General features: G+C 46.4%; 1 protein-coding gene across 3 annotated transcripts in view; it reads left to right on the top strand.

Moving 5' to 3' along the window:
- sybu (syntabulin (syntaxin-interacting)) overlaps window positions 1-27,006 on the top strand; it is a 54,236-nt gene that overhangs the window by 9,701 nt on the left and 17,529 nt on the right. For 2 of the 3 annotated variants that reach the window (XM_039736437.1, XM_039736435.1), the window contains exons 1-4: window positions 8,609-9,240; window positions 14,034-14,228; window positions 26,206-26,308; window positions 26,772-26,951. In XM_039736437.1, coding sequence (XP_039592371.1) covers window positions 9,042-9,240; window positions 14,034-14,228; window positions 26,206-26,308; window positions 26,772-26,951 — 677 coding nt within the window. In that variant the 5' untranslated portion in view covers window positions 8,609-9,041. Of the gene's footprint in view, window positions 1-8,517; window positions 8,574-8,608; window positions 9,241-14,033; window positions 14,229-26,205; window positions 26,309-26,771; window positions 26,952-27,006 lie in introns of those variants that run through there. The other variant, XM_039736436.1, reaches the window with a different exon arrangement.

Below are 27,006 nucleotides of genomic sequence, written 5' to 3'. Positions count from 1 at the left end.
GTTCTGCCCAAAGAGTCTCATCGCCCCAGAGACTCTTTATCTTCCTCCTCTTAAAATAACCCCAGTCCTTTAACTCTTCGAGGAGTGAATATTTTTTCCCAAAATCACAGAAATCAACGCAAAACGTCTATTGCCGGTGTGCTGTGGCTGCCAGTTCACCAGGAATAGAATACGTGGCAGGCAGACTTTGCCAGGCTATCTTCGCATGGCAAGGGGTGAGGACAGCAGCGGCGGTGGTCCCAGTCGCAGTTCATCGCAATCTAGTTTGATCCTCTTGATGTCGTATGTGGCGGTCCTCCCAGGTGAATGTTGCCAGCTGCACAAACTGGGACCCCATGTTAATTTTCAATCACTTGTATCAAAATCGGAGGCCGACAAGTCAGAGTCCATCTTGGCGATGATATGCAGAACGTCACCTATATCTCTCGCCAGGTGTCCATGCTATGTTTGCTGTTGTTTGCTCATCACTGTTCACACGTGCGAAGGGAATATCAGCCAAACCAACAAAGCTAACTTTCCTTCTAGCAAAGAGAGTCCAAATAAAACCTAACGGTGGGTTTTGTCACCATTGACAGCTGATGACCACCATCAACCACTCCTTTTGACAAAAGTTGACATCCGCCCTGAAAGAGTTAAAGCAGTGATTCTCAACCATTTGCTGGCAGCCATCTTTTTTATTTTGCAGGTTGCTGTTGTTGTTTATAAAGGTTTTGGGTGACGGTGGGTCACAAAGTGAGTTGTGGTGGGTCTTGAGAAGGTCGTGGCAGGTGTCTGCTCTGACATCTGCACTCGATCCCCCTCACTTCAAAGTTGGTGCTCAGCTCACTAAGGGAGGACCCCACCTTGGTGACACGTGAAAACACTTACATGTAAAAAGTTGGCTTCCATCTAGCCAGTCTACTATAAACGCCTGATTGATGGAGGGCTGCTGAGATGGTTCCCCTTTCCAACAGGTTCTCCTAACTCAACAGAGGACCTCTGAAGTTCTGTTAGAGTGACCATTGGCTTCTTGGCCATCTCCCTGACCAAGGTCCTTCTTGCCTGGTTACTCCATATGGCCAAACGGCCAACTCTAGGAAGAGTCCTGGTGGTTTCACAATTCTTGAGGCCACTGTGTTCCTGGGAACACACAAATCTTCAGAAATGGCTTGATCCCCTAGCCCCGATTTGTACCTCACGGAGGTCTACACAGAGTTCCTTGGACTTCATGGTTTGGTTTTTGTCCTGACAAGCAGTGTGAGTTGTGGGACCCTCCTAGACGCAGCTCCATGTGTGCCTTTCTAACTGATGACCAGTCGATTCAGTTGGCCACAGGTGGACTCCAGTCAAGCTCTGGGTGTCTCTCAAGGAGCCATAAAGCAAACAGAAGACACCTGAGCACAATGTGGAGTGACACAGCAAAGGGTCTGAATACTTCTAAGGAGAGAGTTCAGTTTAATTACATTTTCAAACCTTACTAAAAACATGTTGGCCATTATGAGTTATTACATGTTGATTGATGGGCAAAATCTACAACGCAAAGTCCCGGGGTCTCAATACTGTCTGAGACCACCGTACAGTACATGTGCTGTGTTGTGCAGTTTTTATCATTGCCAACAGGGAGCAGCTGAGCTGATAGGCTAATAAAATGTCTAAAATCACTAAAGTAGAAATTTCCCCCCAGGGTGTGTGGGCTGACAGCAGCGCCAACATGCCAAGTGTGTCTGAGAAGTAAGGAGAAGCGAGGAGAAGGAGACGTGCATGGGGCTCTCAAACAGAGCTGGGGTTTGCGGTTATTCACTTTGTCTCTAAGGATCGGTGGAATCAACATTTCAAATGAGGAGTGAAATAAAAAATTGATCATAAAAAAATCGGAAGGATTATCCTTTGTTGTTGTATCCTTGGCAACGTCTCATTTGAATTTTCAGTAAAACACGGAGCTACTGCAGTGACAGGCGGTGAAGGTGCATTTGAACCCAGAAGAAGGTGGTAAAAAAAAAAACATGGAGCATCGTCCTGTCTTGAGGAATCACTGAAACCTCTCCAACCTGGAAATAAAAGAGTGTGCGACTCGACGGAAAAACTGTGTTTTACTGTATGTGTAGAACGGTTTAAAGCCATACTGGACTACTAAAGGCACGATGTGCAGCACAAATGGAATATAGAAATATAAAAAGAGTGTGAGATCTGATAAAACATGTGAACGTTACTGCTCAGGCACAATGGTTTGAAACTGTCTATGCAGTGTGGTCCTGTAAGATATGACATGGGATCCAAAATAAATGTTGGGGCTCCAGCCAGGCCACCCCGTTCATTAACAAATTAAAATAGCGCACAATGAGGCATATAAAGGAAAACCGAGTGTGGTAATCGCTTCACGGGGATTCTCAGGTCAGGACTGGAGCGTCAGTCCACAGGGAGACACCAGCTTTGGGAATATGGAGTCCTCTGGCCACAAGGGGAGGAGTCAGTTGCCCTCACTGGGCGTCTTCTTCCTGCTGTAGGAGCCAAAAGAGATGACAATGATAGCAACAGCGCCCCCTCTTATCCTGTGCTGGTATTGCTTACCAAGGATGAGCCCGGATGGTAATTTTCAGATGCTTGTCAGCAGTAGAAGTTAATGTGATGATAAAAAAAAATGTCCAACTAGTTATTAAAATTGGGAGTGTGTGTGTGTGTGTGTGTGTGTATATATATATATATACTCCTTGCTCCAGGTGGCAGGTGTCTGTTTTGATGTCTGCACTCAATCCCCCTCACTCCAAAGTTGGTGTTCAGCTCACTAAGGGAGGACCCTACCTTGATGACACTTGAAACTACTTGCATGTAAAAAGTTGGGTCACAACACCACAAAGGTTAAGAAATATTATTTAATTACACACGAGTGGCTTCCATCTAGCTTGTCTACTATAAACGCCTGATTGATGGAGGGCTGCTGAGATGGTTTCCCCTTCCAACAGGTTCTCCTAACTCAACAGAGGACTTCTGAAGTTCTGTTCGAGTGACCATTGCCTTCTTGGCAATCTCCCTGACCAAGGTCCTTTTTGCCTGGTTACTCAGTATGGCCGAATGGGCAATTCTAGGAAGAGTCCTGGTGGTTTCACATTTTTTATACATATCTATATCTATATCTATATCTATATATCTATATATATATTGTGGTCCCCGGCCGGGCTCGACGCCCAGGAGGACCAGAGGAGGGCTTGTGCCTCCTCCAGACCGAGAGGGGGCGTCCGTCCTGGTTATGCTGGAGGCCTTGGGTAGAGGGCTTGGAAGCCCGGCCCTGTAGGGACCCGTGGCCACCGCCAGGTGGTGCCCCAGTGCCTGATTATCCCGAGAGCCCAGCACTTCCGGCACACCAGGAAGTGCTGGGGGGAAGACTTTACGTGACGCCCGGAGAGCTGCCGGGAGGACAGCCGGCACTTCCGCCACGCTGGGGCGTGGCCAAGGAAGGAATGCCGGGAACACCTGGTGCTCATCCGGGAGTACTATATAAGGGGCCGCCTCCCTTCAGTCAGGGCGGAAGTCGGGCGGAAGAGGACGGAGCTAGCGGAAGGACTGGAGGCGGCCAGGAGAAAGGCAAAGGAACTGTGTAGCCTGGACTTGGGGGAATCGGTGCTGGAGGCACTGGGGTTTTCCAAGTGCACGAAAAAGACTTTGTATATAGTGTAAATAAACGTGTGTTGGGTGAAATATGATGTCCGTCTGTCTGTGCCCGGGCCAGCTTTCACTATATATATATATATATATATATATATATATACAATATTTAGTATAATATACAATATTTATATTGTTACTTATATTATTGTATAGGGGGCGTTCTCGCTCCCTTGAACCCTTGTCCACGACTCCAAACACCAGGTAAAAGTCCAAACATTGACTTTACTAATCTTCCACAGTGCACAAAGCACCCTCTCCTCCACAATACTCATACACAAATGACAATACTCAATAATAATACAAATAATACAATACAATAAACAATCCTCCTACTCCCAGACGCGTTGCCACCCTTCCACCCAGCTCAGCTCGCCGTCTGGGAGCTCCCGTAGTCTTTTTATATATCCTGACCCGGAAGCGTTCCAATCCCCAGTCCATGTGACTCTCAATCACTTCCTGGTCAGGTAAAATGTTCTTTTCTTCACCCCAGAAGCACGTCATTCCCCTTGTCCATGAGTGCTTCTGGGACGTAGGGAAAATATCCGTTGTTCTTCCCTGTAGCGTCTCCTAGTGGCCCCCATGGCATCCAGCAGGGCTGCGTATAAAAACTGCAATGTCCATGATACCCTGCTGGTCTTCGGGGAACCTCCATACTGCTGGGAGGGCTCCACCTGGCGGCTTGGGGGTATTGACCGGGATAAATGGCTGGCCATACACCACATATATATATATATATATAATATAATATACACACACCACCCTGTATATTATACACCAGGGGTCCCCAACAGTGGTCCTGGAGGGCACCAGTGGCTGCAGGTTTTCAATCTAACCCTTTTCTTAATTAGTGACCTGTTTTTGCTGCTAGTTAACTTCTTTTTGAATTAATTTTAATTGACTTGCTTTTTTTCTTCATCGTTCCCCTGAATTGTTTCGTTTCTTTCCTTAAATGGCACCCAAACAGAAATGAAACGTGAAGTGAGTGAGCCCAACAGAAGACCAACTAAGTCAGGGCCTCAAACTCCAACCAGTTGCTCAATTGGGTGCCGATTCTTGTCGTTAATTAAACCTGTTCTTTAATTCCATGGCTTGTTCCTGCTCTCATTTTGCAATGGCAGACATTTCCTAAATTGTTGATTTTCTCTTTTCTAAGAACTCTGGTCAAATGTTTTGGGGTCCTGAGCAGATCAGCATTCCTGAGACTGCCACCCTTTTTATTTTTAGTTATTGTATGATGGTCACAGTTTGCTGGTCATGTTTAAGTTCATTTTATATCTCATTATTGTTTGGCTGCTAATTAAGGAAAAAGGAACAATTAAGGGGTCGGAGTCTTCAAGAAGATGTCAATTAAAATTAATTCAAAAGAAGTTAATTAGCAGCCAAAACAGATCACTAATTAAGAAAAGAGTTAGAATGAAAACCTGCAGCCACTGCGGCCCTCCAGGACTGGAGTTGGAGACCCCTGTTATACAATAATACCAGAGAACTGTCTGGTTCAGTGTCCAAATAGGGACAAAAAGGGAAGGGAAAGTGCTAGGCCTTTCTAGTCACTGGAGAGGAAGAGGCTCTGTGGGTGCTCAAGGCGGAAGTGAGGTCAGTAGGAGGCGTGGCTAGGAGGGAGTGCAGAAACTTGGAGTTTTAGGCAGGATTCTGTTCTGGTGATCTGCAGAAGTGGAAGCAGACAGGTTAGTGCACTTCGTCAATCCCCTTCCCCTGATATATGTGTGTGTGTGTGTGTGTGTGTGTGTATATTTTATATATATATATATATATGTGTATGTGTATGTAAGAAAAGAGTTTAGGGATCCACCATGTATTTTGTGACAACAGCTAATGAAATATAAGTAGCACCAGAGCAGTTTCTGGGACAGACTAGAAAGGTAAGATGGTTGAACTTAGGAAGAGGTGGGTCCATTGGCGGAAGTGAGGTCAGAAGGAGGGCGTGGTCAGAAAAGTGATCTGGGAGCTGGTTGTGCTTTAGCTGGGTTTCCCTACTGGTGATCTCTAGAAGAGGGAGAAGAGAGATCAGTGCACTTCATCAACCCCTGGCTCCACGTCTTACCCTCAGTTAAGCCCTTAGACTTGCCAAGTAGCCTCAAAAGACTGAATCCTTGTCTGGGCAAGGAAATGGGCTGACCTTATAGATGGAGGTAAGGAAGAGGAACGTCCAAAGGGATGCGGGTAAAAGTGAGGTCAGGAGCAAGGGGCGGGTGGTTCAGCAGGTTATCACCATCACTAGAGCCTTGAAGCTGCTTCAAAAGCGCATGTGCGTGACACGGCCTGTTACTTTAAAATGAGTTCATAAAGAACACATACCTGGAGAATTGTTAAAGAGAAATGTCATACTAGCATTTGGACGTTTTTCTTCACACAGAGAACCCTAAAAAGATGGAATGAGTCACCAAAATGTGCGGTGGAGAGTAGGACTTGAAGGACCTTCATAAATTGACTGACTTGATGTGATTTTTTGCAGGATTTAAATGGATTGGACTGGTGAAAGTTGTTGGACTGAATGTCCTGTTCTTGTCACAGGTTTTTCTAATGTACTAATGATATGTCGTGAGCAGATGTGCCCATCTTTGCACCTCAGCATTTAGCTATGACTTGGATGAAGACCACTGTCACTGACGAGCATTTCTTCAGCTTCTGCCACTGAACTGAAATGAGCCACTGGCACTGCCTGAGCCACATCCAGTCCAGATAAAGCATCAACCGCAGACACCCCGACTTCTCAGAGATGGCCCTAAGACTCCCCCGTCCGTGGAAATTTCTTCTAGTGGGCCGCAGGTTTCATCAGTTTTGTTAGAGTCCTGTGTTTACAGCCTGAGAAAAGACAACTTTGACCAGAAAATCTGAGTGGACCTCGAAGATGTTGAAGCAGCTATCATTGTGATGTCCTCTTTTACGCTCTACTGACTGGCGACCGCTTTTATGTGTGGTGATTACGGTAACTGGCTTTATGTGACGATGGTAACACATGTGTTAACAAATAAATAAATTATGTGTGCAATACGATCAAAAGAGGAAAATGTGCCAAGCTGGTGTTTTATCTTAAGACATCTACATGTTTTATTAACTGCACTGCTGCTTCTTGATTTTAACCAAAACGCTCATATCCCATAAAAAAACAGCTGTTCCTGTTTATTTCAACTATAAAGCCATCTGCTCTACTTTCAAGGAAAAATGCCAACAAAATACGTAGAGCAAGATGACATGAAAATGAGAAATCAAAGAGTCGCAGAGAATGACAGAATGGCGGGTAGTCAAAGCAACAGAGCGAAGGAGAAGCTGAGGGACAAAAGAGGAAGGGCAGCAAACCATGATGAAGAGGAGAGACCAGCCGAGGAAGAAGAGTGAAAGGGGTCTGCACTATCTGTCATATATAGTGCCTTTCTGATATCTATCTATTATATGGTGTCTTTTCTCTATCTATCTATCTATCTATCTATCTATCTATCTATCTATCTATCTATCTATCTATCTATCTATCTATCTATCTATCTATCTATCGTGCTCTTCATATATATGTATGTATTATATAGTGCCTTTCATATCTCTCTTTTTTTGACATGTCTTCAGTATGCCTTGTTGTTCCTTCCAGTTTCAGGACAGACTAAGGTTTAGGTTTCTATACCGTGTGGCTCACATGTGTATCCTTCCAAAGTGAATATAAATCTGTCCTTCATTATTTGTAATTGTTTCTTTATAACTTGTCTCACATCATCAAACATGAGGAAGATGAGGTGTTGTGATTCCTATTATATATAGTGCCTTTCATACACCTGTGTATTTCTCTACAGACTTTAGCCTAACGACGCGCCTTCCATGTTCACAAACTGTTCAGCCGAAGGCTGTGTCCCTTATCAATAAGTTCTGACAATTTACCATAAAAAAAGCTTCAAAGCTCAAACTTCATCCTGGGCCATTTCTCCTCGTTCTGGGATCTAATGCAGTAAAAACAAAAAAAAAATTAAAAAAATTGTGGCTCCTCTCCACTTTTTTTTTTTTTCTGTGCACCTTGCAGACCTCCTGGAGACCCCAGGCAGTCGCTTTGCTCCCTTATGCCATTAAGTTACTTTGCTGTCACACCTCATGCTCCCCCACCCCCATCCCCCACCCCGTCCTGAAATAGTGGTCTGTGTGGGTCTGAAATTGTCCCAACACTCACACTCACTCACACACTCACACACACTACACTCAGACACCGAAGTTCGGTCCCTGTCGTCCGATATCAATTGCCCGCCATTCAAAGCCCTGTGTGCTGGTGAATCGGTGCCGTGGAGTGCCGAGTTCTTTTACGGCGATGTCCGCTTCATGTGGATTTGAAAAACAAAATCTCGGGATCTACGAGAGCCACACCTACGGTTATGAGTCAATACGACGCCCTTTAAATGAAAGGCTCTTTTCACGCTTATGAACAGACGGCCTTTTTAAAAGATGTTTTTAAACGTAGGCTCTGAGATGCCCATTTAGCATGCAGCACGCTGCCCGCTGAGACGCCCAGTGACACGCAGTGAAAACAAACGGCAGCCACGTTAATCAACAGGTGCCGTTTGTTTTGGGTTTTTTTCCGCGCTGAATTATGGATAAGGTCGGTGCACTTGAGTGACAACTGTGCCACCCAGGGCCGCCGTCACACGCTGCCAGCAGACATGAACGGGCAGTTGGCTTCTGCAGCGCAGTGACGCGGAGGCTCTGCCACGTCTCTCTCTCTCTCTCTCTCTCTCTCTGTTTCTCTCTCTCTCTCTCTCTCTCTGTTTCTCTCTCTCTCTCTCTCTTTCTCTCTCTCTCTCTCTCTCTCTCCGTTTCTCTCTCTCTCTCTCTCTCTGTGCCGTCGATCGCCTCTCTGAGCTCCCATTTGTTTTCTCTTGACAGGGACCGGAGTCAGCAGTGCTGTGCCAAGCGGAATGGGACCGTTCCAGGAATACGAGGTACCAGTCGATCTAGACACTTCAGAAAGATAGGACACTTCGGAGCGGGATTCAGATCTGGCTTTTTCACAACTTGTATTTGACGTGTTTTTTTTAATTGCGTCATATTATTATTAGTTATGTATCATTAGTGTAAAAGTTATGTCGCTGTTTGTTGTAAGTTCCAGTACATTCCCCAGCGGCAGGTGCACATGGATCTGCCAGGTTACGTAACCTTTTGTCGCGTGTCACAGAGAGCATCTTACCGAACGCGCTTTGTGACTGTCGCAGGGTGCCCACGGCACATCAGGCGCACGCGACTCGCGAATTTCTTTCTAAATGCCCGCGGTGCCCATTGCGAGCCGCCAGCGGAGCAGCGACAGACTCCCGCATCCCCCTCCCGTTAGACCGCCGGGGCGAGGGGGGCGCGGCGCAGTCGCCTCTGCGGCATTTCATGCGCACTGAAAGCTCTGAAACGATCGGAAACTTATGAAGCTGCACGCCTGCTCTGTTACTCCAAAGGAACAGAAAGAGCTCGACAAGGAGAGTCCCCGCAGTCGCATCCCACGCCTGGTGCTGCGCCCGTACCGCCCGAAGAAGAAGGGAGGGTCGTCGCCGCTGTCTGAGGACTGCGACCGCCGCTCCGGACATTCACGGAGGACCATCAGCAGTAACAGCTCGTGCTCAGGTAATGGTGATGGCCTTTGTTGTTTTCTGCATGTTTTGAGTGAAAGCTGCCGAGTTTATAAAGTGAGCCGGGGTTGTGTGCTTAATAGGCAGAATTTGTCACAACATCCATGGGTGGACGGCCTGAAAATATCTCACGTTTTAAAAGTCGTCTGTCCAGTCGGGGGTCTTGTGGCTTCTGATGGCAATGCAGGCTTGGGTGGAGTCCAAAAGGGACAAGCAATGTGCAGGATCTGTAGACCACCATGCTGGGCAGCTCAGGTGAAGTTAGCTTAGCGGTTTGGGTGACTACCACAAATCCTCGTGGACTCGGGTTCAATTGCCTCCTTGAAATGTGCCAGATCACATAAGGGGTTTCACCCCCACATACCCGGCTAATCGTGGGCCCCAAACCCTCCAAGGATTTCTTCTGCTTTGACATCTGGAATATTGACAAGTATTAGTAGTAGTAGTAGTAGAAGGGTGTTGTACCGTGTTAGCCATTATGGAGACCCCCTTAATTGGTTAACTAACAAGATTACAATATGCCAGCTTTCGAGGCAACTCAGGCCCCTTCTTCAGGTGAGATGTAAGCTGGAATATTTAAAGTTTCATAAAGCTTGAAGTGAATATTGGTGAGTTTGCTCCCCTGCTAATACTGAAATTATTGATCCTTACAAAAAAAAAAAAAATGTTCTACACAGTGGCTTGTGATATTACCTTGTAGATACAGGGATCTGGGTTCAATTTCTAGCCACCGTCTTTCTGAATTTTGTATGTTTGCCCCATATACATCCATCCGTCCATTATATCCTAATTACAGGGTCACGGGGGTCTTCTGGAGCCAATCACAGGAACACAGGGCAGGAAACAAACCCCGGGCAGTGTACCAGCCCACCACAGGGCACACACACCAAGCACAATTTAGGATCGCCATGCACCTAACCTGCATGTCTTTGGACTGTGGGAGGAAACCCACGCAGACACGGGGAGAACAAGCAAACTCCACGCAGGGAGGACCCGGGAAGCGAACCCTTAAGGGTCTCCTAACTGCGAGGCAGCAGCGCTACCCACTGCGCCACCGTGCTGCCCGCCCCATATACAGTGGATTGATAATATCTTCAGAATCCATCACTTTCTGCACACTTTCCTGTGTTGTAGTTTATTTTAATAGAAAAACAAAATGCCATTTTTGCCTCCTCAATCTACACTTAAAAACCCAGAATAGCAAAGTGACACATTTTCAGAAAGGTTTACAAATTTATTAAAAGTCAAAAACTCAAATCTTTCCTTCCTAGATGTTTTCAGACCCTTCATTTAGTATATTTTAGAAGGTCTTTTGGTAGCAGTTCCAATTTTGAGTCTCTTTGGGCAAGTCTCTACAAGCTTGGCACACCTGAATTTGGGCACTTAATCCCATTCTTCCTGGCAGATCTTCCCAGGCTCCCAGCGTCTGTGAAATGCCATCTTCAAGTCTCTCCTGAGGTTCTATGGGATTTAGGTCTGGGCTTTGACAGGGTCCCGAAGTCACTCCAGTGTTGTCTTGGCTGTATGGTCACCCTAGTCTAAGGTGGCATTCACCCTGGTGCAGTACCTCTCTGTATTTGTCTCTAACAATCCTTCCACTGAACTGTGTCCAGTTTTCCTGTCCCTGACCCCCATAGCATGATGCCATCTCCTTCATGTCCGAGATGGTGATGAGCAGTGCCTGGTTCTATTTTGTCTCATCAGACCAGTAAAATCTTTAAATGCTATTTGGTTGCCATATTCGGTGGTTCTGTCTAGCCACTACACCATAAACACCTGATTGATGGAGTGCCGCTGAGGTGGTTGTCCATCTGACAGGTTCTCCCTTCCCAGCAGAGGACTCTGTTAGAGTGACCATTGGGTTCTTGTTCACATCCATAACCAGAGCCCTCCCTGCCCGGTTACTCAGTATGGTCAGACGGCCAACTCTAGGAGGAGTCCTGGTGGTTCTAAACTTCTCCCGTTCAAAAATTCCTGAGGCCCCTGTTCTCCTGGGACCACTCAAAGCTTTAGGAATGGTTTGATCCTCTTGCCCTGATCTGTGGCCCACCATGGTGGTCTGCTGAGAGTTCTGTGGACTTCATGGTTTGTTTTCAGTCCTGTCATGCAGTGTGAATTGTGGGACCTTCTACACACAGGTCCACATGTGTGCCTCTCTAAATGATGTCCAGTCAATTCAGTTGGCCGCAGGTGGACTCCACTCAAGTTCTAGAAACATCTCAAGAGGAATTGAAGCAAACAGGAGGTATCTCTGAATTTTTCTGAGAATGAGAAATTTCAGTTTTGGATTTTTAATCAATTTGCAAATCTTTCTGACAGCATCTTGTCATGTTGTCATTATGGATTATTGAGGGTAGATTGGTGGGCAAAAAATGCAAATGTATCAATTTAAAATGAAACGGCCTCTACAATAAAGTGGGCAGAAAGTGAAGGAGTCTGAAGACTTTGTGAATCTGCTGTATCTGTTGGTGTCCTCCAGGAACTTTTAGGCTTTTGGATGATGATGATGATGATGGGGTTGGACTGCAGACTGTGCGACCATTCAGGGTTTGCACCAATCCACATAGCTGGCAAAGCAGGGTCATAAAGTGGCGCATAGATCTGAGATGTGAAAGACGCTTTATTTAACTGAAAGTCTGATCAGCCAGCCACAGCATGGTAGGTGACACACATATAGGAGGTGCCAGGTTCAATTCCTGGCCAAGTTAGTGTGCCCTCCCCAATTTCCTATTTGTTTTCTTCCAAAGGTATGAATGGTGATTGTGCTGCCAAGGGCTTCCGATCTATGGCATCTGCTCTTGTGCACCTTTTTAGTTCATTGTCACGTGAGCCAATGGTGACATTCACAAGACATCCCAACACTGTGCCAGCACTCAGTGAAAGAGCTGTGACTGGGCAGGACTCCTGACCAATGAGTGAGGAGGAGGCAGGCTTTTGATTGAAAACCATGATGCCATTTGGACGAGTTCAAGAAGGTTCTCCAGAGTAGATTATTTAACAATATGTAGCGTGAATGATGCCCACCAAGCCGTAGTAAGCCTGCATGTGAACTGTATGTGGCAGCTGGCTGATACTAGGGCACTGGGCATACTTACATACAGAAGAGAATAGATGATGAAAGACTGCAGTTAACGTAGATTAATATGGCAGGGATACTAGAGTACCCAGGGAAAAATCCACCGGGGCATGGAAAAGATGCAACTAGACCAGCCCCGATTTGAACCCTGAGCTGTGCGCTCCAAATTTAAATATCTGGAGATAAATGAACATGTGAAGAGAGCAAAATGACCTAAACCACAAAACTGTGAAGATTTAGGCCACCTTCAATCTACACCCACTTTAAGAAAGCCTTCAGTCTCTGAAATGCCAAGGTGCTCACAGCAGGAGGGTGTAAGACACCATGCCAGGCTGAGGTAGATGGGTGCTTGGCACCATGAATTTTGATTTAAGGGAACTCAATTATCATTAATGTGGCATGCAAACTGGTGTGTAAATTGTGCTTAATGGACAATTTATGCAAATATTTAGGATTCATCATCTTCTTTCTTATTTGTGTGGTAAACAGATCTGAAGGAAATGCACATTTTAAGACTTTGCTGTGTTAGCGAGAGAATCAAATCGCATCATTGTGGTCCACCCGCCATTTCATATTTTATTGGAAACCATGAAAGTTACTCAGTTACTGAGCCTTCCTTCATAGCTAAGCATGTGGTTGAGAAAAATAATTCAAATGATTTCTATTCCATTCTGCTAACCCACTTATCCTGGGAGGGGGCATTGGGCTGGGAGGGGGCATTGGCTGCCATTGGGCGCAATACAGAAAATGCCAGCCCATCCCAATGTGAAGACACACACGCAGGCCAGTTTACCTAAGCTACACATCTTCACACAATGGGAGGAAACCAACACAGGGAGAACATGCAGACTCCAAACTGGGAGAACATGGCATGTGAACCCATGCCCCCTTACAGTGAGGCAGCAGTGCTACCGTGGCACCATTGTGCTGCCAAATAATAACAATAATAATAGCAGTAAATAGAATATGCAAGTAAGAATAGCACTGTACTTTGTACACTTATTATATTATTATTACTATTATTAATATTACTGTTACTACTAATAATAAAAAGTCTGAATTAGGGTAAGCCCCCCTAATTCGGGGTGTTCATAAGAAATGTGATGAGTTACCTCATGAGGAACAAGTACAGAGTAATAATGAATAAGTTGTGTCAGAGATTTGAAATTTTTAAATGTGTGCTCTATTATTAATAGAGAGTTGTCATTTGTCACCCCATTATAGAGGTCCTTAGTGGGCTATTAAGGGTCACAAATCAAAAGCTCATCCTATTCATAATCGGAGACCTTGAAATTATCTAAAATGATGTTCACCTGAGTGGGCGACTCCCCATTTTAAACCTCACCGCCCAGCACAGCCATTGGTCGGTTATTAGGTCTCTTTAGAGGAGGAGGTGGAGTCATCTGAGTGGGTGACTGCCCCTTTTAAGCCCCACCCAGGCCAGCCATTGGTCAGTCATTAGGTCTCTTTAGAGGAGGAGGTGGAGTCACCTGAGTGGGTGACTGCCCCTTTTAAGCCCCACCCAGGCCAGCCATTGGTCAGTCATTAGGTCTCTTTAGAGGAGGTGGAGTCAAATGCCATTTTGTGGTTGTCTTCACTAAAGTTTCTGTCATTTTTCAACTCTTCATGGCTGATCCTTAATAGTAAATGTACAAGAATTGAAGTGAATGAGGAGCTACATGTCGACTAACCCGATTCTTTGCATTGGCCAGATGACACCGGCTGTCCCAGCAGTCAGTCCGTCTCCCCATCAAAGACCCCGTCAGACACCGAGCACAGCCCAGTAGACTTTCCGCCATTAGAAGAGAAGCAAAATGTTAAGAGAGTGACGACCGAGGCCATGGCCGAATGGAACATCCCACCTGCCCGCTACAAGAGAGAGCAAAGGCCGTGTGCTCTGCAGAGAGGTGAGTCTGCTGCTCGCTTTCAGTAATAAAACAAATGAAGAACTCCCTTGATCTTCTCTGTCTTCTCAAGCCACTTATTCCAGCACAGGGAACACAAAGGTCGAGTGGCTCTCCTCCTTTTTGCTTTGCCTGTTTTTCCTTAATAACGTGTGACCCTGTGTCTTCTACTCATCTCTACCTCTCTGACTGAGCCGGGTTTCAGTGATTGTTAAAATATTATTACACGCAGCTCCATAGACGTCTGGCTCAAGTTTCATTATTGATTCATGCAGCACTAAGGTACGTGATTTTTAATTTGTCACTCATTTTATCTAATTCCAAAGTCGCCATGTGTATTTATTGTAATACCGCCGTCCATCTCTTCATGTGAAGTTGTAATCCTAGCCCACCTTAAACTCCCTTCACTGCCATCCCTGACCAATCTGCTTATTCACGCCTCTAATTCATTGGTGCCCTTTGTATAACCACTGGCTTTCTGTCTCATCTTGTCTCATTTTCTGGAACGTGAGGGTTGTGATGGCAGCAGACGTCGCTGTCCCCAGCTACAGATCCTGATTTTTCCTGGAGAATTCCTAGGTGTTCCCCTGCCAGCTGAGAGCCAGCCTGTCCTGGGTTTTCCTAGTGGGATGTACCCGGAGCAGCTGTAGGGGTCAGCGTTCTTCTGACTTTCCCAAACCACCTCAGTTGGCTCCTTGTGATCCAGAGGAGCGCTGACTCCACTCTGAGGCTCTCCTGAATCACTGAGCTTCTCACCATCTCACTGACTGTCAGCCCAGCCAACCCTGAGGAGAAACCTCATTTCTGCTGCTTGTACTCTCAATCTCATGACCCACCGCCCTTGACCATAGGTGAGGACAGGGACATAGAGAGAGAGAGAGAGGTTAGGAGCACGCACCCACCACAGACCAACTCAGGATCCAGATTAGGACCCGAGTGCAGCCATGCAATGGGTGATACCTCAGCACCACACTGGTTCAGATGGAGTGGAACAGTGGGAGGTTTTTTTACAAGACATAGATGGACCGGAAAATCGAGAGTTTTGGACGGGACTCGCATCCCGTTTCACTACCACAGAACAGTTGCCACCACTCTGATCCACTTACTGATCCACTTACTGATCTCACGTTCCTTTCTTCCGTCACCCGTGCACAAAAACCCAAGATACTTGAACTCCCCCATTAAAGGCAGGTCTTTCCCCCCTAAAGAGAGAGCAATCCACTCCATTCCAGAAGAGAACCACGACCTGAGCCTTGGGAGTGCTGATCCTCATCCTTGCTGCTTCACCAGTTTTGCCAGTGAATCACTGAAGTACCCGCTGAAGTTGGCAGTCAGATGTCTACATAAAGCATTACCACCCTACGCCTCACCCGCCTTGATGTCCTGTCCATGAAAACCACAAATGAAAGGGGTGACATCCACAGTCTTTTGTTACGCGTTAATTTCTGTCAATTTTTGTGGTCTCGCACTTGTTTTGGGGTATTGTCTGAAGTTGCACATTTCATTTCTGGGGTTTATATTTTGACCCTAACACTATGTCCTTCATTTTCTGGCACATTTTAACAATCTGCCACCATTTTGGGCACCCGTCATTAGGACAGCCCCTCGAGTTGTTTGGGGCGAGGTGGGCTCACAGATCACTGCCTCATCCGAGGTGCGGATTCAAAATCCTTTTTCCCCAACGTCCGTTACTTCAGCCCTTTCTCATGTGATGTTTGTGGCTAACATTTGTGTGTCTGTGTTGATGGTGACCTTTTTCTGTCCCAGTTCGCTGACCAAACCCAACTGCAGTTAAAGTGTAGCCCTTCATCAGGTGCCATTTCTTCCACGTGTTCTCAGTTTTTCTCTCCGTTTTACAGACAAATTCATTCATTTAATAAGGCCCGGTGCTGATGAAAGTGTTTTGCTAAGTGTTTCTAAGTGCAAACCGTTTATGGTAACGGGTAGCAAAAGTATACTGCAAATAGGGTCCACCAAAACCAAACTGTAAACTTCCCAAAGGATCAATGCTTCAGTGTCTGCAGCTTCCATATCCGTGGGTTTTTTTAGGGATGCAATCCCCACGGGTAGCGAGGTTTGATTGTATCTCTCTGTATGTATGATGTGTTCTCTTATATTTCTGGTGCTTTGTGGGTGGAGTCCCAAGAGGTGGGGCCACACTGACATCACTGCATAAGGACCGCCTTCAGCCCATATATAGGAGGTCCTTCAGCGGTTCATTGTGTCTTTTTGTTGTGTTTCCCGTGAGCATTGTAGCCGTTGTGCTGTCTGAATTTTTGCTTCCGTCTTTGGCTCACGATTGTTGATCAGGACTCATTGCTGCAGGTTAAGCCCTTTTCGCCTAATTAGTTTTTGCCTTTTTGTTCATTTGTTTTACTCACTTTTGATCAAATTTAAATAAATCCCTTATTTAATATTCTTTCTGGAATTGTTTCTCCAGCCAAAACTTGAAGTGTTTGGCATATCGTGAGATCTCTAAAGTATTTTGTTCCCCATTTTTTGGGGCCTGGATAGGCCAAAGCCTGCCTGTAGAATTTGGGATCAGGATGCTTGGGGTGAAGCCTGTTTTGGAATTCCAACCCAGGGGAGCACTGGTCTGGTTTTGGATATTGCCGTGGATAGAGGGAAGGACAGGAGTCAAATGGAATGTTGGGGTGCCAACCGGGCCACCCCGTTTACTTGAAATGCAAAAAAGAAAAAGAAAATTGAAATCAATAGGTGTGCGATAGCAGAAGGTTAACAAATGGAATAGGTTTTAGCCTTTGGCTTCACAGCGCTCGGCTTTGGATAGCGGTCGTTTTACAGGATCAGAACTCCATAAAGAGAGTGCACTGATCTCCTGAATGAGATGCCAGCTCTCTGGAGTGCCTCGCTCTTATGGCTCCCAGACTTAGTTGCCCTCAGTGGGCATCTTCTCTGAGCTGTGGGCTATATAATAAAGATACAAGAGTTTGTGATTGCGCCCTCTGGTGTCCCTGGAGTGGTAGTGCTTACCTTAGATGAACCCAGAAGGTGACCCTCAGACTCATATTTTGAGACCTGCACCCCTTTTTTGCTATTCTGTGTGCAGTAATTCACCAACAACACCAACAGCCCTGACTTGTACCACTTTGAAGGGCATTCAGGTAGTGGGCCTCCACCCTTCCAGTGTTTATGACAGCAGGTGCACACAGCGTCCGCATGATCATGTAATGGATGGATGTTCTCTTCGAGATAAGCACTGCATTGACAGCAGCCAGGGGAGCTTTTCCCAGTTTTCTTAATATTCAATTATAAAGACAGTAAAAGTGTGCTTTTGAAGGAAAAAGAGCGCGGCGGCTCTTATAGGATGTTATCATGTTGTCACCAGAAGGTTCTAGTAGCGCGCTGAGCAGCAATTAGCTGAGATCTAAAAAAGAAAAGAAATTGAGCTAATGAGACATCCTGTGCATCTTAGGAGCTGCGGATGAGTTCCTGAAAATCGGACATAAGGTGCCACCAGCTTGAGTGATCAAACCAAACATCATGGCTTACTGTCTATTAGATATGAATTATGAGTGTTAGTCAGACTGACATGAAGTTTACAACTGGCCCCAATTAGCCGCTCTTCTCGTCTGGGCTTGGGCATCTCATAGTTGTTTCTCATGTAGGAGATACGGTGCCGTTTTTGGCATGAAAACTGTGGTGAGTTGTTTTTTAGTGGTAGGGTCCTAGAGAGACCAAATTCCCCTATAAAATGTTTATTCTGTAGACCTTCATATACAAAGATCCAGACCTTCAATGACCTCCTGGGCACGGCCATCAGCAGCGTGTCTGTGTGCAGAGAGAGTGTCGACCTCGTCATCAAGAGGTTTACTTACCTCAGCAGTGACATTCATGTCTCTGGTGTCTCTTCCCATGAAGTCAGTAGACAGATTGGTGGGGTCATGAGGTCACTATAAAGGGGTGTGTGGTGCTCCCAATATCGCTGCAAAAGGACGAAGGTCTAAGTCTTTAGAGTCCTGGTGCTTCCTGTTTGCAAGACATGGATGCCATCCAGTGACCTGAAACCAAGACTGGACTCCTTCATGTGTGTCTCTTTAGAGGGTCCTTGGGTACCACTCCTCTGACTTTGGGATGCTCATGGAGTCCCAAATGAGGTGCATGACCTGCATTGTGAGGGAGCGTCAGTTAGGACACTACAGCCATGTGGCGTAATTCCCAGAGGGTGATTAGCTCACAAGACCCTCATTGGACCAGACCAAGGGGACACCAACGTAACACCTGGCTGTGGCAGATAAATGGTCATTTCTGGAAGGTGTGACTGGAACATGTGTCTGCCTGGGGGTTTGCCAACCAGGACCTGTAAGATATGGCCGGCCATGTACCCCGGCCAATACCCCCAAGCCGCCAGGTGGAGCCCTCCTTGCAGCATGGAGGTCCCCAGAAGACCAGCAGGGAATTATGGACCATGTAGTTTTTATGCACCGCCCTGCTGGATGCCATGGGGGCCACGAGAGGGAGCTGCAGGGAGGACCGAAGAGTTCTTCATGCCCTATGACCCGGAAGTTCGTCATAGGAAGAGCGACGGGCTTCCGGGGTGAGAAAAAACATTATTTACCCTGACCCGGAAGGAATAAGGACTTGTGGACTGTTGGGAAGGAACACCTCCGGGTCAGGGAATATAAAAGGACTGTGGGAGCTCCCAGACGAGGAGCTGAGTTGGGAGGCAGGGTGGCTAAGCGGCTGGGAGTGGAGGATTGTTCATTGTTATTGGAGAATTGTGGAGAGGAGCGTGCTTTGTGCACAATTATTATTATAATAAATAATTATTGGACTTTTATCTGGTGTCTGACGTGGTGTCTGAGGGTACAAGGGTGCGAGCAAGCATCTTATTCTATCACAATTGGCGAGCGGCAGGATTCTCTGGCCGCCAGTTTGGCAGAGGACCTGTATTTAAAAATTTTATTGTGGACAGAATACCCCGGGAAGACAGCGTCACGACACACATAGGAAAAATCGCCAGAAACCTCACCTTTATCAAGTCCGTCATGGGGAAGAAGAAGACAAAGCAGAGCGCCAGCAACAGCGGAGGTCTAGCGCTCGACATTGCTTACGCTCAAGACGAGCCATGGAGCAGCTACGAGTTTCGGGAGAGATTTCCGGAGGAAGACGTCTCCGACGAGGTATGTGCTGGGAATGTACTTTATAATCTTTTTAATTTAACACATGATGTCCCATGTACATACCTCCCAGATGTCCATCCGAAGGCTCTGCGGGAGGCAGAAGACAAACCCGAAAGCGATGGCGCGCTCTCGTTCAGGCAAACGAGCAACCCGAAGGACTTCCGCATTACGGGTGCCGGCAAGGGACACGTGACCTACCACAAGGATTCCAGGAAGGTGACGTTCCATGTTCAGCTGTTTGTGGCTTCACCCAAGAAAAGACGGACTTGGTTTTTCCGAAGGGGAAAAGGGAGATGAGCGGCACCGCTCTCCCTACAAAAAGTAAGGAGGTCCGGAAATGACTGATCGGTCTGTCGACAAATTGATGCAGACTGATTGCAGTCAGCCAAAAGCGGCACCGCGTCCTCCAAAAGAACTCCAAATCCCAGGCTCCCTTGCGGGACCTGTCGGCACGTGCCAGGAGCGGCCGTGTTTATTGGCTCCCAGCCGGAGGGTAAGGCTAATGATGGCTTGAGCGTGCCTCCGGTTGCATTGAATAAATTTTTGGACGTGCACGAGCTGGAGAAGTTGCTTCAGCCCGTGCACAGTTTTTTACAGGTGGTGCAAACAATCCAGACGATCGTTGCAGACTTGAGAGGAGCGGCTGAAAAGCCTATGAACAAATTAAATGAGTACCTGCCGCGATTGTCTCGAGCCACCTGTCTTAATTGATTTAGCGGTACAGGTAGGTAAAGCCGGTACCGTATATAATGAAATAGGGACGAAGTGACACGGGCCCGCTTAATCCATAGCGGGTGCCAAGTGGATGCGTGCCCTACAAGAGAGGCCGATACGATAACCGAGTGGCCAGCGGAAGGGCTAATCGATCCGGGCAGCTACACAGTGCTGACTCGGAGCGAGACAGCCCTAAAGACGCCGCCACCGGTAATTTATAAAGTAAAAGGGGTGCAGACAGTAAAGGGTCTCTCTTCATCTAGTAGAGACTCAGACTGTGGACAAGCCCAGATCAAGCAGGAGATCCCGAAAATAAAACGGGGGTCTCCTGACAAAGAAAGAGAGAAAGCACCATTAGAGGCGGCAGGGGGTTTCACTCCCAGCAAAACAAGGGGCGGACCCAACATTTCCTAATTGTTTTCAGTCCCGAGGGGAGAATACCGGAGGACGGAGGCAGTGCTACGGGTGCCGAAGGTTGGGCCACATTTGGCGATACTGTCCTTGGAGAGAGGGGGACAAGATATCAAACTGGAATAATATTCCCCTAGGTTCTCCAGGGACCAAGATATTCAGATTAATCAAGGCTCAACCGGAATGTCCTCTTGAGGAAGACTTCCTCTCGGGGCAGGCCGCCCAATCTTTATAATTCATCGCTGGGGGGGGAATACTGTAAGATATGGCCGGCCATGTACCCCGGCCAATACCCCCAAGCCGCCAGGTGGAGCCCTCCTTGCAGCATGGAGGTCCCCAGAAGACCAGCAGGGAATTATGGACCATGTAGTTTTTATGCACCGCCCTGCTGGATGCCATGGGGGCCACGAGAGGGAGCTGCAGGGAGGACCGAAGAGTTCTTCATGCCCTATGACCCGGAAGTTCGTCATAGGAAGAGCGACGGGCTTCCGGGGTGAGAAAACATTATTTACCCTGACCCGGAAGGAATAAGGACTTGTGGACTGTTGGGAAGGAACACCTCCGGGTCAGGGAATATAAAAGGACTGTGGGAGCTCCCAGACGAGGAGCTGAGTTGGGAGGCAGGGTGGCTAAGCGTCTGGGAGTGGAGGATTGTTCATTGTTATTGGAGAATTGTGGAGAGGAGCGTGCTTTGTGCACAATTATTATTATAATAAATAATTATTGGACTTTTATCTGGTGTCTGACGTGGTGTCTGAGGGTACAAGGGTGCGAGCAAGCATCTTATTCTATCACAGACCCCAAAGTGTTTTGTTGTGTGGTGGGTGCGGCAACATGCTGTACCAGTGCAGGCTCCCCAACCTGACCTGACCAGACTTTCATATGGTAGAATGCCCCAAATGCCATAGTCTCACAGGGTTGACTACTGTTGTGGTTAAACATGCCCCCCTTTCTTTTACATTTTTAACCCCAGACAGTTAAGAGTATGATGTAGTCTAATTTCCTGGGGTAACAAATGAAATGGTTACACCTTTATCCATGCATTATAGACAATACAACCACAATAGCAGAGCTCAATGAGTGCTGGTAACATAAAACAACCTGATGATAAGCTACCAGGTGGCCCGCTGTCTTATGTTGGTTAGTCTCTGGCCCACCGTGGCTTTTGATCCAGTATGCCTTCTGCATGGATGACAGAGAGATATTGAAAGATGGCCTCTCTTAAGGACGGGTGTTGTGTACCCACCACTCTCTGAGATCGACTCGGTGAAGTTTCTGACCACTCCTCCATGCAACGTTGCAAGATGTTTGTGGATGTTTCAACTTCTGAATATGATTCAAATTTGGGCTTTGACCAGGCCAATCCCTAACCCTCCATTTCTTCATTTTGTGCCATTCATTGGTGGATTTGCTTGTGTGCGTCAGATCATTGTCGTGTTGATTCAACTTCCACTTTCTGACAGATGGCCTCACATTCTCCTCAAACACACATTGATAGGATGCTGAATTCTGGGTTGACTCAATGACTGCAAGCTGCCCAGGCTCTGAAACAGCCAAGCAACCCCAAATCAGAACGTTTCCACCACCGTGCTTCACAGTTGCTGTGAGGTTATTCTCCTGAACTGCATGTCTACTGTTCCTGTGGCCAGACTGCTCCATCTTTGGTTCATCTGTCGATATCTCGTCATTGTAGAAGGCCCAGCCTTTGCCTTGATGCTCATTGTCAAACTGTCATCTTGCTGTGGTGTTCTTTTTGGACACCAAAGGCTTTTTCTTGGCTTACCTCGTGCACCAGTCAAATTTGTGCAACTTCTTTCTGACTGGCCAACTTCTGCAACCGTTACTGCAGATCCTACAGTGAGATTCTGAGGTTGGTTCCTGGTCAGCTCCTGGGCTGACTTTGCTAGACTGCCCAGTCCTGGACAAGTTAGAAGTTATTTGACTTTCCTTATAGTGTTAATGATTAGAGTTCAAATAATTTGGCCATCTTTTGATATCCCTTTCCAGACACCTAGGTGTTCCCCACCTTATTTCTGAGGGTCTTGGAGAACTCTTTGGATCTTGGTATGATGACAGCACACATGACAGTAGCAAAGAGAACACCAGACCCTCGATATCTGTGGAATAAAGAAGACCATCAGGTCCACCTGCAGACTCCCAAAGGAGGTTCTAATCACCGGCACCACACCTGATTCCATTTTAATGGATTTGAGGTGGTGATAAGTAGAAGGGTGGACTTATTTTTTTCACTTATTGTCAGATCTGCGTTTTTGTTCATTTAGATTATGAGAGTAAACACACCATGTCACGTTGATGTGTTATTTGAACAAGTCGGTCACCTTTATCTGTAAGCACTTTTTGCATGGAGACCTAACATGGTGAACAAGTCATCAGTTTCCACAGGGTGCACTTACATTTTCACATGACTGTGTTACCCCAGCTGGCCAACCTCCACAGCCCATCCATTATATTGGCATCCCTTCCGGGATTGTTACCGCCAACCACACTGTCCAGGATGCCAGAGCATCATCATATGGCACCAGTTAAGCAAAATAAGATTAAGAGGTGACATGATTGAAGAGTTTAAAATTCTGAAGGAAATTAGTCCAGTGGATCAAGACTTGTATTTTAAAATGAGCTCATCAAGAACACGGGGACACAATTGGAAACTTGTTAAGGGTAAATTTCACACAAACATTAGGAAGTTTTTCTTTACACAAAGAACGATAGACACTTGGAATAAGCGACCAGGTAGTGTGGTAGACAGTAAGACGTTAGGGACTTTCAAAACTCGACTTGATGTTTTCTTGGAGGAAACAAGTGGAGAGGACTGGCGAGCTTTGTTGGGCTGAATGGCCTGTTCTCGTCTAGAGTGTTCTGATGTTCTAATCAAACCTGACTGGGATTTGAAATGCAAAGGTATGGCACCAGTATCCCGAAGCCTGCTGGAGTCCACTCTTGTTCTGCCCACACTTAATTCACAGATCTCCGCCATTCCACTAATACCAGCAAGTAAATTGGCACCATTACCCCCAGCTGTAACATTTCAACGCATTGAGCCAAAGCTATTTAGGTGTTTTAGGCTGGCAACATCTGCAGGGAGCCTCTGAATGGACATGGCAGACCCCTAAACGCCTAGCACTTGACAGAAAACAACAGAGAGGGATGTGAGGAGTACCTCGGCCGCGCTATTGTGATGGATCTGCCTGCATTATGTTAAATTAATAATGAGGCCGCGTGGAATGGCGCTTGCTATTCCTGTACGTTTCAGCCAATTATAAATATTTTATCTAGAGGCTCAAAGGCTTTTGAATGAAATATTAATTGAAATGCCATTCAGGTGCAAGCTCCATTGACGTTTCAGTGAAGCCATCCTGTCTACATTTTATATTTGTAAATCTGTGCAGCAGCCAGCCCGTGTACTCTGACAATAAAAGAAGACATCGAGTTGAATAAATCAACTGAATGGTACACAGTGCCTGCCACTTGGCACCTCTACAGACCCACTTTCAATTCCACCTTCAGCCACTGTGGATTTTCTGCTAGTGACATACTAATTTATTAACTGTGACCCTAACCTAAAACTGAATAAGCAAAGGACAAGAAATGTCTAAGGAGTGATAGCTCTAGCCTTGCTCTGTGTACAAGTGCGTACCCACCGATGGACTGGCATTCCGTCCTGGATGTGTTATGAATTGTAGTCCCAAAGCACACTTCCAAAAACACCCATGAGAGGGGGAAATCTGATCAAAAACCCTGGCTAGATACAAACATGGCCACATTGTTGTAATTACACCTTAACTATAGGTTTATGTACCCACACCGGCCACTTTATTAGGTACACCTTGCTAATACCGGGTTGGACCCCCTTTTGTCTTCCGAACTGCTATAATTCTTCTTTCAACAAGGTGCTGGAAACTTTCCTCATGAATTTTGGTCCATATTGACATAATAGCATCACACAGTTGCTGGAGATTTGTCGGCTGTGCATCCATGATGTGAATCTCTTCTTTCACCAAATCTCAAAGGTGCTCTACAGGATTGAGATCTGGTGACTGTGGAGGCCATTTGAGTCCAGTGAAGTCATTTTCTTGTTCAAGAAATAATTTAGAGATGATTTGAGCTTTGTGCCATGAACAAAGATTTGGACCCTATCCAGGTGAGGAACCCTGGATGAAATATTACAGGATGGGCTTCTACCTTCTGCTCTGTGGTAGAACTTTGAAGTGATGGCTTCATCTCATCTCATCTCTACTCCACATTCAGGTGGTGGGAGGGTCTTTAGCTTCTACCAATAGCATGTCAGAGTAAGGTCCATCACTCCTGGAGGGTAGAGTCAGCAGTTCCAGGGTCCACCCATTCCACCCTGAGATGTTCTGACGGCCACAGCCCTGACGTTACATTCTGAATCTGAGTTACGATGCGAGTTTGGAATTTATTTTTACTGAGAAATTCAGACGAGGTCTGTATGTCTATGCCGGGGTTTTCTTGCCCAGATAATCTAATTCTGAAGTTAGCTTCCCTCTGTTATGACATAAACAGACTCAACACACTCAAAAAAAGGTTTGGAGCAGCCACCCGTATAACATCCCTGGCTGCCAAAGGGTATGTAAATGGCACTGATGTGCATAGATTGGAGTCCACAATTGAACTGACTTCTTAGTGAAAACATGCCGGCTTTAAAGGCCAGAACCGGAAGTGACATAGCGGAACCAGAAGTGACGTTCTTCAGGGCGCTGGACCTGAAAGTGACGTCATCAAAGGTGAATCAGGGAGGTTTTCCCATATTTGGACTGTGGAGGCAACAGAAGAAGGTTTAGTGCACCCCGCCACCCTCTGGCCTGGTGTGAAATTACCTTCCCTTGGTCCATAGAGCTCCTTCCTACTCACATGTGAGACACTGTCAAGCTTATGAAAAAAAGCTGTACATTGTCCATGTCTTCCTGCAACGCAATTTACAGAGTGAGGAGTTACAGAAGGTAGAAGTGGAAGTGACGTCACTTGCCCCTTGGGGAGTTTTCCTTAAGGAAACAAATAAGTGTTGGTGGCGATGTCTTCGCAGATCCTTCCCTGTATTAGGTATGGACAGGCCTGTGAGACGCCCCTTATGCTTGTATGCTGGACTTCGGTCTCTGAGAACAAGCATACTTTTTGTTAACGTTTTGTTTAATTTGCACCGCATCACCATTTTGTCTTTGGCTGGCACCTGACATTTTTTGTGGCTCTGTGTTGTGTCTCCCTACTAACAAAATGAAGCCAAGTCCCCGGATATCTAGCCCTGTATCTCTGTATCCTTTGTTAAAACTATGAAGGTCCTCATGTCTGCCAACCGTGTTCTCCATTACATTACATTACAACAGATCTGGGTGGCCTAGTGGTTGGCACTGCTGTCTCACGGGTACAGAATCTGGGTTTGAATCTCTCACCCCATTATTGTGTGAGTGGAGTCTGCATGATCTTATCAGGTCCAAGCTGGACTTTCTTCCACATCCTCAAAGATTGTGACCTGTGATTGACTGGCCATTTTAATCTGATCCTTTCTGAGTGGGCCCCCTCACAACCTGAATGTATTTGGTGGAACCATTAGGATGATGTGATGGACGATAGACATGAGTAGTAACGGCACAATCAGTCCTAGAGGAGCAAACACAGAACATTGAAAACAAGTTCAAACGTTTGACGTACTGGGACTCTGCTTTGCTTTCTTGTAGGCAGTGAGGCCGACTTCAGCTCCTCAAGCAGCACAGGCAGCATTTCGGCACAAGAAGTCTCCATGTCTGGTCCCACCAGCAAGAGGTCCACTTTGAATCGCAGGTGCGTGTTGCATTTATTCACTCATTTGGACATTTTGGATCGTAAATGGACAGCGATGACTGGCACAGTTCTGTGGATGGTTTGTGTGGTTCAATCTACGCATATTGTCATTGAGAGACATTCTGGGTCATTGCATGAATATTGTCACGTGTACATGTCTCCTCAGAACAGATGACAAAAAAGAAGTAAATAAATACAAGTCTGATTTTCCTCTCAATCTTCATAATCTCCAACAATCTGTGCTGCCTGCTCTCTGATGATTGTGTGTGATTGTGTCTTGTGGGCGACTGTTGTTTGTCATAAATTCATTTATTAGTTCCTTAGTTTCGCAAACATGAAGTTGTAGACAAGATGTAACACACCAGCTAACAAAATCATCTACCACCGAAGACGCAGAGCAGTAAATCCTTTAATATCTGTGCATATAATCAGTAAATGAGTCCTCTCGCTTTGTCTTTGGCAGAAATGGTGCCCATGGCAGGCCTAATGCCTCTTCAACACTCAAGCCCATCAGCCCAACTGCCACGAGAGAAAAAGAACTGCTGAGCCAGTTTTACAGAAATCAGCCACACATGGCGTCTTCACACAGCAGCAGCAGCAACTCTGGCTCGTACAAAGGAAGCGACTCCAGCCCCACGACAAGGTAACGTGAATACGGGAGTGTCATGTTGGCTTCGACTTTTTCTTGCTGCCCAACT

The sequence above is a fragment of the Polypterus senegalus genome, chromosome 15 (genome assembly GCF_016835505.1).
Source record: "Polypterus senegalus isolate Bchr_013 chromosome 15, ASM1683550v1, whole genome shotgun sequence".
Taxonomy (NCBI): domain Eukaryota; kingdom Metazoa; phylum Chordata; class Cladistia; order Polypteriformes; family Polypteridae; genus Polypterus; species Polypterus senegalus.
The sequence above is the reverse complement of the archived record's forward strand: the minus strand, read 5'-3'. Positions and strand labels throughout refer to the sequence as shown.